Here is an 18,597-nt window from a genome sequence, read left to right as displayed (position 1 = left end):
GTAGGAATATCTAGGGCAAGTCACATTTGCATGAAGGCTGTTGAAATAATTTGCATAAAAATGATACCTAACCAGTCTTGACTGTGAAGACGATCTTAGAAATTGGGGGCTGAATTAAAAAGTAAAGTAAGTTGGGGACAGATGAGTCCATCGGATGTTGAAGCTGAGGATCTGGGACAGAATGAAATAGATAAAGTCCGGTCCCAGGAAGTTCACAGATTTGTGGGAGGGGAAAATAAATAATCAACTTAGTAAACAGGCTGACTTGAGATAGTGACAGGTGATTAAAAAGAGACCTATTAGACAAAGTATTCTTGAATGAAGGTATATATTTAAGATGGAGTGATAGAGAATCTCCTTTTCTTCTAAGAGAAATTTGAAGCTGAAAAGGAGTGCACAAGTAAGAATGAGTTGTCCTTCCTAGGCTGGTGAAGGGCAAATGAAGATGCCCAAGGATGGAAACGAATGTGGTGTGGAGAAAGGTACAAATGCCAGGGTGTCTGTCTCAAGCATGCTGACTAAAGCATATGCCTGGACTCCAGACATCTGTGGGCGACAGCCATCAGATAAAGCAGGTCTTTCTTGGCCTTGACTGAAGAGTCTGATTTCATTCTCTGGCAACGCAAAGGAATGGGAGTGTTTTAAGGAGCAGAGGGATGGGGTGGAAGGTTGTGTGTGACATGATCTGATAATGGAAATCACTGTGGTGGTGAAATGCCTGAAGGACACAGTGAAGGAGAAACTTTAGGTAGGTTGGAGACCTGGGAGAGGAAGTAATACAGCGATTATACACAGTCCCCAAGAGAGGGGAAGATTTCCTAGAGGAGGACTGAAGCAATGAAGTCAAATGGCAAATGAGGCGAAGAGCTGGAGAGCACTGTCATCAGATGCAGTGTTCCATTCCGTACTCACTTTGTTTTAGGCTCAAATTTGTTTACCGTGAGAATACACTCAGTCCATGCCAGAGCTCAGTTTCATGCTAGGTAACAATACAATTTACATAAAGGAAACGTATAGTTAAGAACCATACATTTTTAAAAATAAAAACAGAGCATACATCCCTTAATATGTGTATTGTTGTTGTGCTTTGCACAAGAATCTCTTCTAAGATTCATAATTCCAGTTGCTTGGATCATTCCTGTGCAAGTTTATCTTATTCTATGATCCCTGCTGATTGAAGGGATAACAATATAAATTTAAGTAGAAAGACTTTGAAATCTATGCCAGGCACTAGACTAGACATTGGCTATGTGGAATTGAACAAGATAAATACTATCGCCCCCTTCTGAACTTGCCATCTGATAGGGAATGAACTTGAGCAAGAATGAACATTGAACAATGGAAAATGGTAGCAGCATTTATGTCCAGAAGAGGCCAGAGAAAGGGATGTTTAAACTGGTATCTGAAGGATTAGGAGAGTTTGTAACGGGGGTCAGAGGCCGATGCTGGCAGCTTAGCCCAAGTTGCAGGGCCCAGCTATTCAACAGAGGCCAGTGGAGGAGTTGCTCAGAGGAACTTTCTTTCTGCTTCTAAGGCCTTTCGACTGATAGAATGAGGCACAAGCAGATTAGCTAGGATAATATCCGTTACTCAATATCACTAATTGTGGACTTAACCATGTCCACAAATAACTTCACGGCAATGCCTAGACTCACATCTGGTTCAGAACCTGGGAACTATAGCATGACCAAGTTAACACATAAAATTAACTGTCACAGCTCTCTGAGAAAGAAACAAGCCTGTAATTGTTAGACCCCAGGCTTACTTATACTCAGTTTACCAAAAACCCTTTCCTAGTAAACTATTAATTTTTTTGAATTGTGTACAATTTCACATAATCCTGAACTCTTTTGTTCTTTCAATTAGTGTAGGTAATAATTATTGAATCAAACTCTGCAATTAACTTCCTAGCTACCTAGATTTTCTTTTTTCAATTCTCTTAGGGAAACATGTCAAACTGGCACTTTACTTTAGTGTTTTTGTCATCCTTGAAAATTTCTACTTATACATAAAGAAGCTTGTTAGAAAAATCAAAGAAACGAGCCTGTGTTATGTGACTCGGTAAGAACATTGAGTGTTCAAACCTTTGCAAGGGTCTTCCATACTTCAAATCTCTCCTTCTGTCTCTCTCTGTCTCTATCCCTGTCTCTCTATCTCTATTGGCCAAACTTTTTAACCTTGCTTGATTGCTACAAAAATTATTTAACCATTCTTCAATTGAAAAGGAATTCTCCACAGTCTCATTCCCATAATTTTAGTTGACTGTGGTTGTAGCAGATCATGTGTTATTTTAATAAATGATGAGACAATGTACCTCTTTGTACATGTATGCACATTTTGGTATCATTTTGTCTACCATGTGGTTTCTCAGAAGTGAAATAGCTCTTTTGGAAGAAGTTTAGTTGATGTTTAGATGGACAATTTCTCAACTGTGACATAAATCTATACTTGAACCTCTATCTGTGTATACTTTTCTCAACTCCTGATCATTCAGTATTTTTTTAGCTACCCTGTTAAGCAGAAATATATTCACCATCTTTCTAATATTACATTTATTATGTTATTTGAAGAGGCAGATTAACATGTTTTGAACATCTCTTCCAACAACACTGTCTAACTATATGATAGAGAGAGAAAGATTAACCTGGGAAGAATGAAATATCTCTCTGTCAGATGTAGCTGCATGTCAAATAGGATGTTAACTTATATCTCTATTAATAACATAAGACTTGACTTGGCAATTTTTTTTTTACTTTTTTTGTTCCCCTTTCCTTCCCCAAATCAGATAAACATAAATATAAGACATGGGGTACCAAAATCAAATACAGTGACAACAGGGGATAAAACAAAGGGGAAAAAAGAAAAAAGTTATAACTTCACACAGTACATTAAGAACAATAACAACAAAAAAACCTCTTGTTTCCATATCTTGGAGTTCCCTTATTTGCAATAATTAGTTTATGTCTAGGATAGTACTAGAAGAGGATAACAATAGCTCAAGAGCTGTGACTGTGTAAAATGATGCCAAGTGAAATGGCAAGAATTTATCTTTAAAAGCAAATATAAAGTTTCTTCTTTGAAAGTCAGAAACCATTCAAATCGTACAATATATTTAAGGCATTATATATTCAAGTACTTATTTGAAATGATGAATCCAGTAATATGTTTCCTGAAATATAGAACATAGGCTTTGTCCTCTAAAGGATATTTTAATCAAAATATTAAAAATAAGCTGGAGTTTCATTCAAATAGTTAATTCCAGCTGCCTTTTGTTGTAATATATCATGAATTATCTCTCTGATGGATGGATGGCTAAATGCACATAAAATTAGCTTTGAAGTCATTCATTTTAAATTGCTCTGGAATCATTTGGAAGTAAATTCCATTTCAGAAGAATATGCTTCAAGTCTCAGACAAAGAGATAATGGTCCTATATTTTATGATATAAGCAATAATAGTTTAAGTCTTATGATTCAGAAATATAGAAACATATGTATTAAGTTGATGAAAATTAAGGTTTGATCTATAGCAATAAAACCAGCAACCTAAAGCTTCGTAGATGGATGTTCATAGCATAATATTTTCCTGTCAAGAATTAGGTAGAATGAAAGTCTATAAAAATAATACATGGTATAACACTTTCTTTCTTGTATATAAATGAAAAAGCAAAAAGCCATGTGAGATAACTGGAATCGAAATACTGAGCTTTACTAATACCAGGATAGAAATGGAGCTACTGTTGGTTTGTCATTATTGAGTAGTAGTAGAAAGTAGAAAATTAAGTCAAATCTCAAGGAGAATAAAATGAATAATAACATGATAACCACATCATAAAAGGCATACATAGCTTAAGTGGATATAGAATTCAATGTACAAAACAAGAGCCACTTTGGAAATTTCCCTTTGTTAATCTGGAAAAAATCTATGTGGAAAAGACTTGGTTAGCAACTTCATTATCCAAATCATTTTGGCAAATAGAGGAATGTAGCCAATATCAAACTGAGATATGTATTAGTTTAGGGTGCCAGAAATAAGTTCACAGATGAAGTCATAGCTCACAAATCAGGGTGCTATCATCACCTTGACCTTACCCCCTTGGGTGAAATAAAATGACAAGAGAATGTGATCACCGATCTGCCCTGTGGAATAAAGGGTGAATCTTTAAAAGCTTCAAGTTCTATAATATGACCCTAATAGTATCAGAAAAAAATATTTGTTTGTGTAGTAAAATGAATCATATGATAGAAACTCAGTTCTGTCATGTGTTTTCAGGTCAAAGTAGAACCTCAAATGTTCTGAACACTATGTAGTGAAGAGTTGTTAATGGTCTGAGAGATTTAACTGTGGCATGTCAGGATTTCCTGGCTTTGGTTCAGGCCTACAGATGGGTACTGGAGCTTATCCAAAGGGAAGACCCATCAACAGATAAAGTCACACATCTTCACCTTACACACCATTACAAATCTACTTGCTTAGAGAGTTGGGTAGAGCTTGAGTTTCAGGGTCTTAATTTCATGTCTTCTAACAATATCTAATTACCACAAAAACAAACAATACCAAAAAAATCCACTAGGGAACATCAAATAAATTCTCAAGAGAGTGCTTACTAAGACATATATAGTCTCATTCTTGTGACTGTCTGCGGAGTGGAATATTCAGCCTGTTAATATTTGTAGACTGGTTTTCTTGGTGTCATGTCTTGAGCTGTCACATAAAGGTAGGACCCAGCTGGGCTCAGCGTTCTACTATCCTGTCTCAGAATTCTTATCACATGAAACCAGGCCCCATGCATTTTCTGGGTTGCTTTTTTTTTGTTTTCAAAACATACTCTAGGAGAAGAAAATTTTAATATAAAATGTTGTTTAAAATGCAATTTCTAAAATACTGCTATTAAAATATATTTTTAAAAAGTAATCATGCCAATGCCGAGTCAGGGTTTTACTGGACCAATCAGGTAGGATCGGGATCACGTAGCATGACTAACTTCATAGTGGAGGGAATTGTTGCTCTAACCTATACCCATGGCTGATTGTAGTTCTCAGAGTAGATAGTGTTTAAAGGGGAGAGGCAGGAGTTTCAGAACATTTGGTTATCTTACTAATAAGCAGCCCAGTTGCATTTTGTCACCATTATTTACTCTTCATATTTACTGGTTCAAGATCTTTAATTTTCATAAATAATTTTCTTTATTGTTTTTTCCAATGCATGAATTGAGTAATATGAGTGACATGCTATAACATCTAAAATAAATTCATCTAGAGCACAGAGTGGAATTTATAATATGTGTATACATACATATTTTTAATAAGAAATATTAGTAAGCTTAATATACTACTCTTGGACAAGACAGTTCTCTAGAGGCAAAGTAAGAAATGGGTTTTGCAGAAGCTGGAATGATGTGTAAAGGTAACATTGGATTTATCACAAAAAGAAAACGTTGCTAGTAGCAAATCATTCCTTAATAAGTTTCATTGAAGTCTTAATAAGCACTTTAAATCAATGTTGGGTGAAGCTCCAAACCAAAACATAAATTTATTTCTAATTATTACAATGATCATCTTGTCTGAAACTCAAAAATAAGGAAATGCAAAGTCAGTTTTTTCATGTTTTCTAGATACATTATAGCATCATTACATTTAAACACAGTCCCTTTTATCTTCAAAATGTATGTATGATTTTCTAATCTTCCATTATTCTCCTCAATAGTTCACAATAAAATAATCAGAATAAACAGATATGTATGGTTTGGCAAGGCAAGGTAATCGATTTTTAGTGTCTGAGTCTTTCTATAAGATGTGAACATATAAATATTTATGCCACATTATTGAATAAAGCAAAGTAGGAACAATCATCTGATATCTTGGATCCATTCCTTTAAAAGGAGCAAATTGAATACACTTAAAACCATGGCTGAAAGGAAGAAATGTTTTTATTTTGCAGAATTAAATAAATATAATTTTTGGAAGTTCATTCACTACTCATTTACCAACTCGTTTGAATTTACAAACAGTAATGATGAAACACAACAGCTAACCTTTTCGGTAGTTTGAGTCCTGATTGGTGGAGCTTTATTGATTCCATCTTCACATATAACAGTAAGTGCTTTGGCAGAAAAAAGATTGGAGAAGGCCCTCAAGATATCAGTTTTGTAGTGAAGGATCTGTCGATAGCATCATTCCTCATGTCTGTGCCTTTCTGAGCTAGGTTTATTTCAGCAGTCTTGAGTGCCTATTGACCGCTCAAGCTGAATTGATGGAAACTAGGTTATTCTTTAGTAAGCTGACAGTTTGGATCCTTGTGGTTCAACAATGGAAAAACTAGAAGTGATGCCTTGCCAGGAGGAAGTAAATGAAGGAAGTAAAGTGAGGAAGAAAGGTAGCTGCAGCAAACATCAAAATTTGCATGCCACCTCAGGAACTGACAGTGGTGGAGCAGCTTTGAAAGCTGATTTTTGTCTCTGGTGCAAGAGAAGCCAAGTTTGACTGCAGAACAGATTGGCAGACTGTGTGTCATCACCACTTGATTGCTCTTCCAGCACCAGGATGAAAAAAAATCCCCAAGCCAGATTTCTCAATGGGCAGATGTCAACTTTATCAATGGCTAGCTCCCTAAATGAGTCAACAATGGAATGAGTCAAAATAAAATGGGAACAGCCAGACTTTAATAAACAGTATGGGTATCATCTTTATATTGCACATACATGTACCTTTAAAGATATACTATTTTTTTAAACTGGTCCTGGGGCTTGAACTCAGGGCCTGGGCACTGTCACTGAGATTCCTTTGCCCAAGGCTAGCACTCTACCACTTGAGCCACAGCGCCACTTCTGGTTTGTTTTGTTGTTGTTGTTGTTTTGATTTGGTTTGGGGTTTTTGTGTTTCTTCTGAGTTGTTTATGGGAGATAAGAATCTCAGACTTTTCTGTCCAGGTTGGCTTCTAACCTCGAGCTTCAGATCTCAGCCACCTGAGTATCTAGGATTACAGGTGTAAGCCAGCAGCACAGAGCTGTAAAAAATTTTAATTTTAGTAGTAGTAGTGTTGGAACTTAGAGCTTTGTTGCTAGGCTACCACCCAAACTGGCCTCTACCAGTAAAAAAAAAAAAAAAAAGGAAAGAAAAAAAGAAAAAAGAAAAGTTTTTACTTAGTAGTTTGATTTTCTTTTATCTTTAAATAGTGTACCAAGGATTTTAATTCAGCATGTTAGTTTATGATTACAATGTATCTTGATCATCATCAGCATTTCAATCATCCTCGACTATCTGTCCCAACTCCACCCACACCCTCAAGTTACCTGCTTCTATTTTCTCAATTGTACATTGAATATTATGACTTTTTACTCATCCTTCCTCTCTTCATTCATCTGTTCACCCTCTCCTTGACTTCTCTCCCCTCTGAAAAAACATGTTTCAGCTTTCTCATATTCATTTTGTTGCACTGTAAATTCAAAGGAATGACACAATTGGAATTGTCCCTTTTCAATATAATACTTCAGTCAATATTCTTGGGCATTTTGAATATGGGCGTTTATCATTTAGAGCTAACATCCACGTATGAGAAAAAAATGTGCCCTTTGTCTCTTTGACCCTAACTTACTTCACTTAATATATATATATTTTTTTCTGTTGACATGGTAGTTTTAACCAATGAAATTATATAGAATCAAGTCAATAAATAAATAAAATTCCCTCAAGTGTATAAGAATCTCAAGTGTTTTTTTTATTTACTTGTGAAAATATTAGGTTGGGATCAATGTCTGATAATTTTGAGTGCAATAAAATCGAGACCTTTTCACTCAGTAATGTTCTAATAGGTTTAATTAGGCATACCAAGCCATATTAACACCCCCAGTATAATTTTAAAATCAGTTCACACATCACTTTTAGATTTCTGTCCATCTTTTACTAGGGCTCTACTGTTGACTTACTTGATATTATCTACATTTTAGTGCTTAACCTTAAATACCTTCCTCTTGTGAATTCACTGTTTGGTTCAGTGCTCAACAAGAACAAGGTATATTGGGAAGTGCAGACATATATTGGGAATGTCAGTTTATGAGTGAGAGAGATCTGCATTCCAGTCTGTTTTTCCTGTTTGCAGGGCAACTTACTTATTTGTTCTCCCTGAAGTTAAGTTTTGTCTTATGTAGAAATGACAATTATAATCTGGCTGTGATAGCTAGCACATAGTCAATGGAGCTAGTACATTGCTTTACATATAAAAGGCATGTAAGTCACTTAAAATGAATAGCAACTCAAAGGCAAATTTTTATGTTTTACCCATTTTCCACTTTCTTCTTTTTCACTAGATGATGACTTTTTCCATGAACTCCCAGAAACGTTTCCATCGGATCCACCTGAGCCTCTGCCACATTTCCTTATCGAGCCAGAAGAGGCTTATATTGTGAAGAATAAGCCTGTGAACCTGTATTGTAAAGCCAGCCCGGCCACCCAGATCTACTTCAAGTGCAACAGTGAATGGGTTCATCAGAAGGACCACATAGTAGATGAGAGAGTAGACGAATCCTCGGGTGAGTTCTGGATTATCTTCATGAATTCTCTGGCCACACCAGCTTGCTGTTCGACTGTTATTTCAATTAGTGAAGCTGAAGACAGTGTTAATATCCTTCAGAAAAAACATGTGTTCAACCCATTTGGTTATACTTCTGTGATACCTAAATCTAAATCATTCCTGATTCTATGCATTGCAAAGTAAACCATAAAGAATAAATTCTTGATTCCCATGGACTGCATGCAATGAGCACCTAATTCATGCTCAGAATAAATATTGTGAGTGAATAGACTGAATTAAGGGTAAATGTCCTCATAGAAAATGTCCTCAGATTTCACTGTGGTTTTTCAGACCTTGAAGTCCTGAAATCTGGAGAACATATTCAATTGAGAACAGATTATACTTACTGGTATCTCTGCCAATTGTTTACCTATATACATAGTTTCCCTTTATATTTTCAAAGGAACTTATAAATATTTTAAGTTCAAAGTTTCTTTTTTTTCTTTTTTCTTTTTTTAATTGTGAGAATACCATACAGAGGAGATACAATTACATAGGCAAGATAACGAGTACATTTCTTATCAAGCACTGATGTCTCCTCTTTGTTTCCCCTTCCCATTCCTTCCCATACTCCCCACTCCCCCCACCCAATCCTCCCCCCACCCCCCACCAAAGTTGTAAAGTTCGTTTTTCGACATAACAACTTGTACATCTCATTGTTGCAATGGGTCCACCTGTATCCCTAGTTAAACGATTTGTTTTTTCCCTTCCCCTCCACAAATTATACCAACATCAAATACAGTGAAAGCATGAGTTATACCTTGGGGAAGGGATATACAAAGTAACAAAGAAATCATCTTATAACTATGTTAGAAAAAATTGCATGAAAGAAAAAAACAAAAAAATTTGAATACTTATCTTGGGGTTCATTCCCCTAACATCAACTTATCTGACCTTTTCTGCTTGACTCAGACATAAGGATGGCCAATAGACACATGAAGAAATGCTCAACCTCTCTAGCCATAAAAGAAATGCAAATCAAAACAACATTGAGATACCACCTCACCCCAGTTAGAATGGCTATAATCTAGAACTCTAATAACAACAGATGCTGGAGGGGATGTGGACAGAAGGGAACTTTGCTGCATTGTTGGTGGGAGTGTAAACTTGTTCAACCACTTTGGAAAGCAGTGTGGAGGTTTCTCAAAAGACTCCACATAGAGCTCCCCTATGACCCAGCAATCCCACTTTTGGGCATTTACCCAAATGATCACAAATAAGACCATATTAAAGCTACCAGCACGGCTATGTTTATTGCAGCATTATTTACCATAGCTAAGACATGGAACCAACCCAGATGTCCCTCAGTAGATGAATGGATCAAGAAAAGGTGGTATACATACACAATGGAATTCTATGCCTCCATCAGAAAGAATGACATTGCCCCATTTGTTAGGAAATGGAAAAACTTGTAAAAAATTATATTAAGTGAAGTAAGCCAGGCCCAAAAAAACATAGGTCCCATGGTTTCCCTTATTTGAAATAACTAGTATATGTCTGAGTCAAGTTCAAAGTTTCTTATAGCCCCATAATACATCTGCATATGCATCCTAACTCCCTTGAAGTGGAGTTGAGAGTAACAGAATGGTGATAGTTTGAAATGGAGAAATAAGCAAAGGACCATTTTCTGGGTGAGTCTTGATGAGAGTGTTTGACTCCTGTCATGGTTAAGTCTCCTGACTTCATGGTTCGATAGATATTTTTCTTAAAGATGAAATATTAAAAGCAGAAAAAATTGAATATATTTTAATAACTTATACGATTAACCTTGGAAGAAACTTCTTTATAATAATGTTTTACTCCACAATGGAATAATTTAGGATAGTTGTGAAATTTCTTGGGCTTCTTTGAAATCCGAAAGATTCATAGTTTTCTTCTGTGGTTTAAGTGTTTTTGTTCTTCAGCAATATAACTAGCTACTTAAGTTTTGAGATACCTTCCAAATCTGTATTTTATAATCTTGAAAAATATGTTTAGCTATTATGATATCCTTCATCAACATTGCTAAGCTAAATAGTGATAAAATGATTTTTGAAAAATAAATAGAAGCATTTGATTTCTTCTTCTTCTTCCTGCTATCTCTATGGATACATGTTTTCAAAATCCAAATCATAAATAATGTGGGACTGATCAAAGACAAATAAAGAACATTGCACTGGAAGGGTATACTGTCAATATCTCCAATAATATAAATAGCATAGTGTAATGACCTAGAAAAGACTATAAGAGTACTAAGAAAAGGTAACTTTTAGGGATATGTGGAACACAACATAAGTGGTGTTAGGAAATCAGATTAGAAACTCTGCATAATTATTTGTCAAATTGTGAAATAGAATGGTCAATGTATGTAAGCTGCTGACTGCAGCGATAACTAGATATCCAAATTTAGGGTAGCTCACTTCAGGGAATTGCCCCACCTCTTGCTCTAATTAGTCAGAAAATAACTTTACCAGATGTTGACAAAATCTCCAGTGAATTGAGTTTTATGTGTTTCAGCTCATTTATTTGTAAAGATTTGAAATACATCGCTTTTAATGACAGGAAGAAATTAATATCACAAAAGCTAAAATGAGGGTCATGACATATTCAAGGTTATCTTTACTAATTAATGAAAATGTTTCTATAGGAAGGTTATAAAGAAAAGCAAAAGTCCCATGATTTTCAGCACTTCTGTCAACTTCATGCTATGATGCAAACACATAGAAAAGTTCCTTTCTGTAAAACACCATGTTCTATTTTCTGCACAAAAGTGTTGAAGACTAGGCACTGATAATTAAAAGTATTTAAGACTATGTGTAATAAGTTATAGCTATTTTTAAAGTCAATGTAAATTTAAATATATGACATGTTTTCATTAAAATTCAGGAAGGTTAGATGAGAACTAGGGAAATATATATCATATTTATACAATATTTTCTCCTTAGATGTAGCAATGGAGTCAATTTAATACAGCTTGCTATTGTGTTTCATTTTCTTCTGAAACTTCATGAGAAAGCCAGCATTCATCCAAATATTTGTGTAATTGACAATATGTAAACAAATTTTATCTAAGATTAGAGCTAGACACTGGTGGCTTATGCCTGCAGTCTAAACTACTCAGGATGCTGAGATCTAAGGATTGTGGTTCAAAGCCAACCAGGGAAAGAAAGTCCATAAGGGTCTTATCTCTAAGGAACCTCCAGAAGGCCATGAGCTGTGGCTGGCTCAAGAGGTAGAGGACTAGCCCTGAGCACAAAAGCACAGGGATATTGCCTGGGCTCTGAGTTCAAGCCACAGGATTAGCACAAAATAAATGAATAAAATTAAGAAAAAGACAAAGATGTCTGTGAAGATCAACATTATAAGTGTTGCTTTACTCCATTGTTGCAGAAAGAATAAAATGATCATTTTTGACAAATGGTCTGATTTTATATATACATGAAACAGCTTCAAAAACAGAATTAAGAAAACATCAATGATTCGGGAAAAGTACCTAAAGAAAAAATAGTCATAACCCAGTAAGTCTTCTATAAACAGATAATGTAATTCAACTTAAAATTCAATAAAGGATATTGTTTGGAATATAAATATAAAATAAAATATATAAATGTAAAGTTAATAAGAAATCTGCAGAATTTTAGAATGGAAATTCTTATAGAATGTTTGCCATGCTAGGGACTAGACTACATGTTTAAGAACATATATTGTGAGGATATATATTGCAGCAAACTTCTTACTTGCCACAAACTAACCATTGATTTCAGACATAAGCATCTTAATTTTCACTGAACATATCAGTACCAAAAATTAGTACGTGCTGCATTTCCCGGGTTTAAACCTGTCTATACTAGTCTATCTTAAATAAATGGATGCATGAGACTTAAGCTCAGTTCAAGTTTTCTGAGTGTGGGATTTGCTTTACCTATGTTTTATTGCTTCTACAGAAAGACTGAGAGAGCAACAGCTCAATAAAGGAAAAAAACAAATAAAAAAGAGCATATATTGTTCTTAAATAGAATAAATATTTTTTGAAATGCCTATTATTTGTAATTTAACCAGATTGGCATGCTGTCACACACCTATAATCCCAACAGCACTTTGAGTTCAAGGCTATCCTGGGTTATATAGAAGTATCCAAAAAAGAGAGAGAGACAGAGACAGAGAGAGAAGAATTTGCATGGTCATCTATATCACAAATACTACATTTATGAATATTGTTAAAAGGACAATTCTGAAATAGTAATGAGGAACCCCTAACCTGTAGAAACATATTATAAACTGAGTTAAAAAGTGTTTGACGTTCTCTTTGATATCAAATTAATATTAAAGTCTGATTAATGGATTAAAATCACTTAGCTAAATCTCTCAAATGCCAAAATGCCCTTAGAATGTAGCATCTAGAGGTATAGAATATCATAAAAAATTCTTTCAGCCATGAAGGATAAGAGTTTATTCAATGCATGGTGGGTACAACAAGGTGGGCAGCCAGAAAGAAGAATAATAAGACTTGTGTCTCTTTCTTATCTTCAAGCAGTTGTGCAAAGGAGCTGTCATTTGAAAAAGTAGTTCATGAATACCTTGCATCTTGATAGATGTCTCCCCCTCCTTCCTTCTCCCTAATCAAATTCTTTCAAATAAGTACTAGATGTTGGGGTTTAAAAGTACCACCACTACCAATACCACCACCACCATCCACATAATTATTTACAGAAAAATCTCTAACTTGTTGATTGGTTAATTAGTTCCAGTTGTTGTCCAAGCCTTTGTAATCAAATCCTGAAGTGTTATAGAAAATTATTTCTATATTTGAATAACCAATGAAAGAATATCACAAGCAAAACCAATGTTTTTAAAATGGTGCTAATATCCAAGAATATATTAATGGAAGAACTAATTTATCATATAAATGCTTTTAAGCTATACAGAAGTAAAAGACCAGCAACTGTGAAAGAAAATTGAGAGGAGATTGGACAACATTGTACAGGAAAGGAAATGCTAATAGCAAAGATAAAGAGATATTACTAAGACAAAAACTTCTCTTAGTCTACAAAGTTGATTAAAGGCCTACTTTGTTGATGGAGGGTATAAACTGATATAATCCTTTGGAAGCAAATTTGAAACATGCCCCATACATTGAAACCTATAGGTACACTTTCACTGAGTGATTTTCTAGTCTAGGGACTATCTAAAAATATTGTTCTAAATGTGCACGAAGTCTTAGCATGGGAAATTGTCCAATGCCTGCTGTGACAGTGCCATCCTGAGGGTGGAATACTGAGATACTTTTTGTGTGTCTGAGCTGGTGCCATGACTTGAACTCAGGTCTGGGGTGCTGTCGCTAAGCTGTTTTTGTTCAAAGTTAGAACTATTCTATTTGAGTGAGCCACTGTTCCACTTCTGGCTTTTTTGATGGTTAATTGAAAACAACAATCTTACAAACTCTCTTGTCCTACTTGGTTTTGAACTATGATTCTCAGATTTCAGCCTCCTGAGTAGCTAGGATTATGGGCATGAGCCACCAGTGCCTGGCTAGGATGCCTTTTGGAAGCAGCAAAGCTATGCAAAAATCTTAGATAAAGTTTTACAAAAAGTCAAAGTCCCAAACCCTGCACACAACCCAGGGGTAAAGAAATAATATGTATGTATGTATATATATATATATATATATATATATATATATACATATATACATTTGTATGTGCATTGAAATTATCTGAAGAAATATGCAAGCAGCAGTTGACAGCTTAGAATCTAAGGTGATAAAGTGAGACTTTTATTGCTTGATTTTTTTTGCAGTCCTGTGAATATATTATTTTCCTCATAAAAAATGAAACCTGAAAAACAGCTCATACCACTTTATTGCATCTTTTTGTCTACTGTCATAAATCTCCAATCTGGGCAAATACTATGGGGCAGTTTGTCTCTCATAATAGAGTTCTTCAGCTTCCTATGAGATCAAAAATATGAATGGAATCAAAATGGAATCATTTCAGTTTAGTTTATTTATTTCTTTAAAAAGAAAAAAAAATCCTGGATTCACCTAAAACATGGGTTCACAGTAGTGTACTTACAATAGTTTACCATAGTATTTTTATTTATTTATTTATTTTAAATAAGTTTTTTATTGTGAAAATACTGTACAGAAGGTTACAGTTACATGAGCAAGGAAATGAGTACATTTCTTATCGAGCATTGTTGCCTCCTCCTTTGTTTTTCCCCTACCATCCCTTCCCTCCCACTTCCACAACTACACTCCCCTGGCTCGGCTCCCACCTAAATTGTAAAGTTTGATGTCCAACAGTGTCATGTAGATCTCATTGTTACAATGGGTCAACCTGTATCCATATTAAACATTTTCCTTTTTCCCTTCCCCTACTCAGATTGTACTAACATCAAATACAGTGAAAACATGGGTTATACCGTGGGGGAGGAACATACAAAGCAACAAAAAAAAATCACATGTTACCTTATAAATATATTAGAAACAATAGCAAGAAAGAAAAAACCACTTGCGTCCCTATTTTGGGGTTCATTTTGCTTGGTTTATATTAGCAAGAAATGTCAGAATACTAATGTATTCTAATACAAGGTTTTATAGTCTTCAAATATATTGCAAATCAGAAAAATTTCCTTGGTATTTAATAAGTCTAATTTGTTCTCAGATGGCAGAACAAATACTAGTCATTGCAAGCAAGCATATTTTTTCAGCCACTTTTGCCTTAGAATAAAATGTAGAAACACATATAATGTCAATCAGACTCTAAAATCCCCACTAAAGACTCCTTCATGTTGAAGTATTACACAACAATAAAATTGAACACACACATACACATACACACAAGTCTTCTTTTAAAAATTCTTTCTTCTTGAATCATGAAGCCATGAACTGGGCTTTGCTCTTTGGCCTACTATACTCTAGTATAAAGCAAATGAATATTCGTACTCACTGAGCAAAGTTTGCCATTTTTCATGAGATAAGATACACTGATTTAAGATCTTTCATTATGATTACCATTTGCCTTTCCATTCATTTAAATCACATTTTCATTTAGAATTTAGGATTTTTCACTATTCAGAAGCTCTTGATCTGGCGATCTACTAATCCTGTGTTGCCTTCAAAATTCCACAGAAATTTTGATCTGCTCCAAATTTTATGGTTACATTTTTTTTTCCAGAAAAACTTTAGCCTTAGCTGCTTACTTTCTATTTAATTGAAGTCTTTTCAGCTCTTGTTTCCATGGTGCCAAGGATATACCATGCAAAAGCAAATATTTTTCCTCCAAGAGGAAGCAAGAGAATTTCAAAAGCCATGGTTGTTTGGAATTTTAATAATCCCTAAGATTTTCTCCTTCCATTTTTAATTATTCTCAAATTATCAGAAAATGCCAACAGATCCAACAGAACAATAGTAAGTTCCAAGCCATCTTCTGCACAAATTACATGTGCTATGTGGTTTAGGCATCACACCCTAAGAGACAATTTAGGAGATGTTTATTTTATATATAAGGAAATTGAGAGTGAGCAGAATAAATAGATTAACTTGCCCAATATTACATGAGAAGAAAGTAACAGATCTAGGATATGGATCTAGGATTCATTGCTTCTTTGCTTCTTGCCCTTGTATACATTTCTCATAAATTCTGCCATAACTTATTACACAGAACCCTTGTTTTAAAAGATAATGACTATTATCATTTTCTCAGAAAAGGAAGGTATGTTTCAAAATGTAAAATATCAGCTAGAAGCTAAGTATGTAGCTCAGTGGCAGAACATGTGTTTAGCATACTTGAGGCCCTGGATTTAATTCACAGCACTATCAAAAAACAAAGTCAACTGTAACCAGTGACTTTATTCTTCCCTTTCATCTGCTCTTCTGCATTGTGCCACTTGGTACTAGTGGGGCTTTGTGATTGTATAATAGAAAAGTGCAAAGCAGTTGTTCAAATGATTCTTTAAGGTGTTAAATATTTGACCCATTACCAAAAGATGGACCTCAAAATAAATTGATGAAGAGAAACTCTACTTAGACATAGACTTAACAGAACTGTTTCTATTCAAAACGTTACCATGAAGCATTGGTAAATACACTCTGCTCACTCAATTCCTCATTTGTTGCAGAGATGACATAATAACATTCTTCTCTTTTTGTATTTGCTGACATCTTCATCCCAGTACCAATAATAGACATTTTAGCTTCATCCTTTACCTCCCCAGAACCAAAGCCATTTTCATGTACTGCCAATTTCTCCTGATTATTATTCTGTTTTAAACTACCACTTCTGCTCCCCAGTGCAGACATTAATATATTAGATTATTTGAGTGACCCCTTGAATTATTTTAATTCTAACCTAACTCCTTGGAAGTCCCTACTCCAGGTTGTTATTTTCCCAAAACTTAAATGTAATCACTTTTCATTCTGTTGGTTAAAAATCTCAAGTGGCTTCCCTTAGACCGTGAAATAAAGCAGATCTTCTTGGCAGATTCTTCCATCGTTATGAGATTAGTTCCTCCTCACACTTTCTAGTCTCATTCGAATACTTTCTTTCTATCTCATACCTTGTATTATAGGCCAACTTGTTGTTTCCTCTTCGTTGTGTTCAATGATTTTCAATAGTTTTATGACTTATTAGTCTATGTCATTTGGGAATTAAAAAAAACAAAAGCTTTGCATGCAAATAATTTTAAATCACTGTCATAATTATATTCCCTTTCTGGAGGAAAATATGAAGATATATTCGTATTCTTGTATGCTGTGACAAGCCAGGTACCATGGGCTGGATAATTTAGGAGAACAAATGTGTATTTTCACAGATCTAAAGGTTGGAAAGTCCAATATCAAGGTGCTAGTAGGTGAATGTCTCCTAAAGGCTATTTCCTTAGAGACAATGCCTTTTCACTGTATCCACTCAAGGCAGACAGGACAAGAGGTCTGTCTCTTGATTCATTTATAAGGACTGCAATCTTATTCATAAGAGCCACCTCTTGGACCCCAGGACCTCCCAAAGGCCCTACAATCCTCTACCAGCACCTAGAGAGTCATGATTCCAACATCTAGGGACATGAAAATACACACCAAAGGAAATGTCTACTAATAAGCACATGGAAGTTTGAAAATAGGGTGCTGTAGCAAAACGGTTTTGAAGCAACATTTTATCACCGAATCTCTACGAAATACCCTCCCTAAGACCTTAATGCCATATCTAAAAGCAATTCAGAAATCCTGCTCACCTGTTTTCAAAAGGCAATAGGAAAATTTGTGTAAATTTTAGCAAATAATATATGAATTCTTATCACTAAGTCTTGTCACTAAGTCTAAGATATATCTATGTCTTAGAATCATAGATTTTTTTTGTTTTAAGGTAACCATAGTAGTGACAATGAATTGTTAGAATGTTTTTCAATAAACTGAGTGTAGCCAATTTTCTGTTATCTTGATGTCCTTTTGCTACCTGAGTTACAAGGAACTTTACAAAATAAAATCTGTTCAATTCTGATTCAATGCTCTTATTGATCCTTAATACTTGAAAGGGACCATTGCTTAATGTATCTCCTTTTTTAATTCGTCTCTTCTTTTCATCCTAAACAGTCAGAGCTGAAGATGAAATGCAATGAAATTTGGCATTAGGGCTGTCATTTTCTCTGTTCCAGTGCCTTCTTCAACTTGATTCTGGGTACTGAGCCTAGTCACTATGCACTGCATGGCTTACCTTTCATACCACCTCTGTCACAGTCCTACTCATAGGTAAAGACATATCTCAAATGCAGTGGATAACTCTTCCCATAAAACCCAAGTCTGAGCAAACATGTCCTTATTTTTCTTCCTTATATTTCCATATTCATTATGTTTTCATTGTATAGCCACATTCAGTCCATATGAAAGTATGAATTCTTAGCCATTTTTAAGTATAAAAGTTATCAATTCTTCTAAGTCTTATTTATGAAAAAGTTATCATAGATATACATGACCATATAATGTCTCATATATATTACCTATGTATGTGATATACATATATAAATAATCTCTTTATCCTGAGACATTACAATGAAATT

General features: G+C 34.8%; 1 protein-coding gene across 2 annotated transcripts in view; it reads left to right on the top strand.

The window, feature by feature from the left end:
- Nucleotides 1-18,597, top strand: part of Unc5c (unc-5 netrin receptor C) — a 330,146-nt gene that overhangs the window by 189,456 nt on the left and 122,093 nt on the right. For both annotated transcript variants that reach the window (XM_013029730.1, XM_013029729.1), the window contains exon 2: nucleotides 8,306-8,527. In XM_013029730.1, the coding sequence (XP_012885184.1) occupies nucleotides 8,306-8,527 (222 nt within the window). The remainder of the gene's footprint in view (nucleotides 1-8,305; nucleotides 8,528-18,597) is intronic.

The sequence above is a fragment of the Dipodomys ordii genome, unplaced genomic scaffold (genome assembly GCF_000151885.1).
Source record: "Dipodomys ordii isolate 6190 unplaced genomic scaffold, Dord_2.0 Scaffold122, whole genome shotgun sequence".
In the NCBI taxonomy this organism is placed as follows: Eukaryota; Metazoa; Chordata; class Mammalia; order Rodentia; family Heteromyidae; genus Dipodomys; species Dipodomys ordii.
The sequence above is the reverse complement of the archived record's forward strand: the minus strand, read 5'-3'. Positions and strand labels throughout refer to the sequence as shown.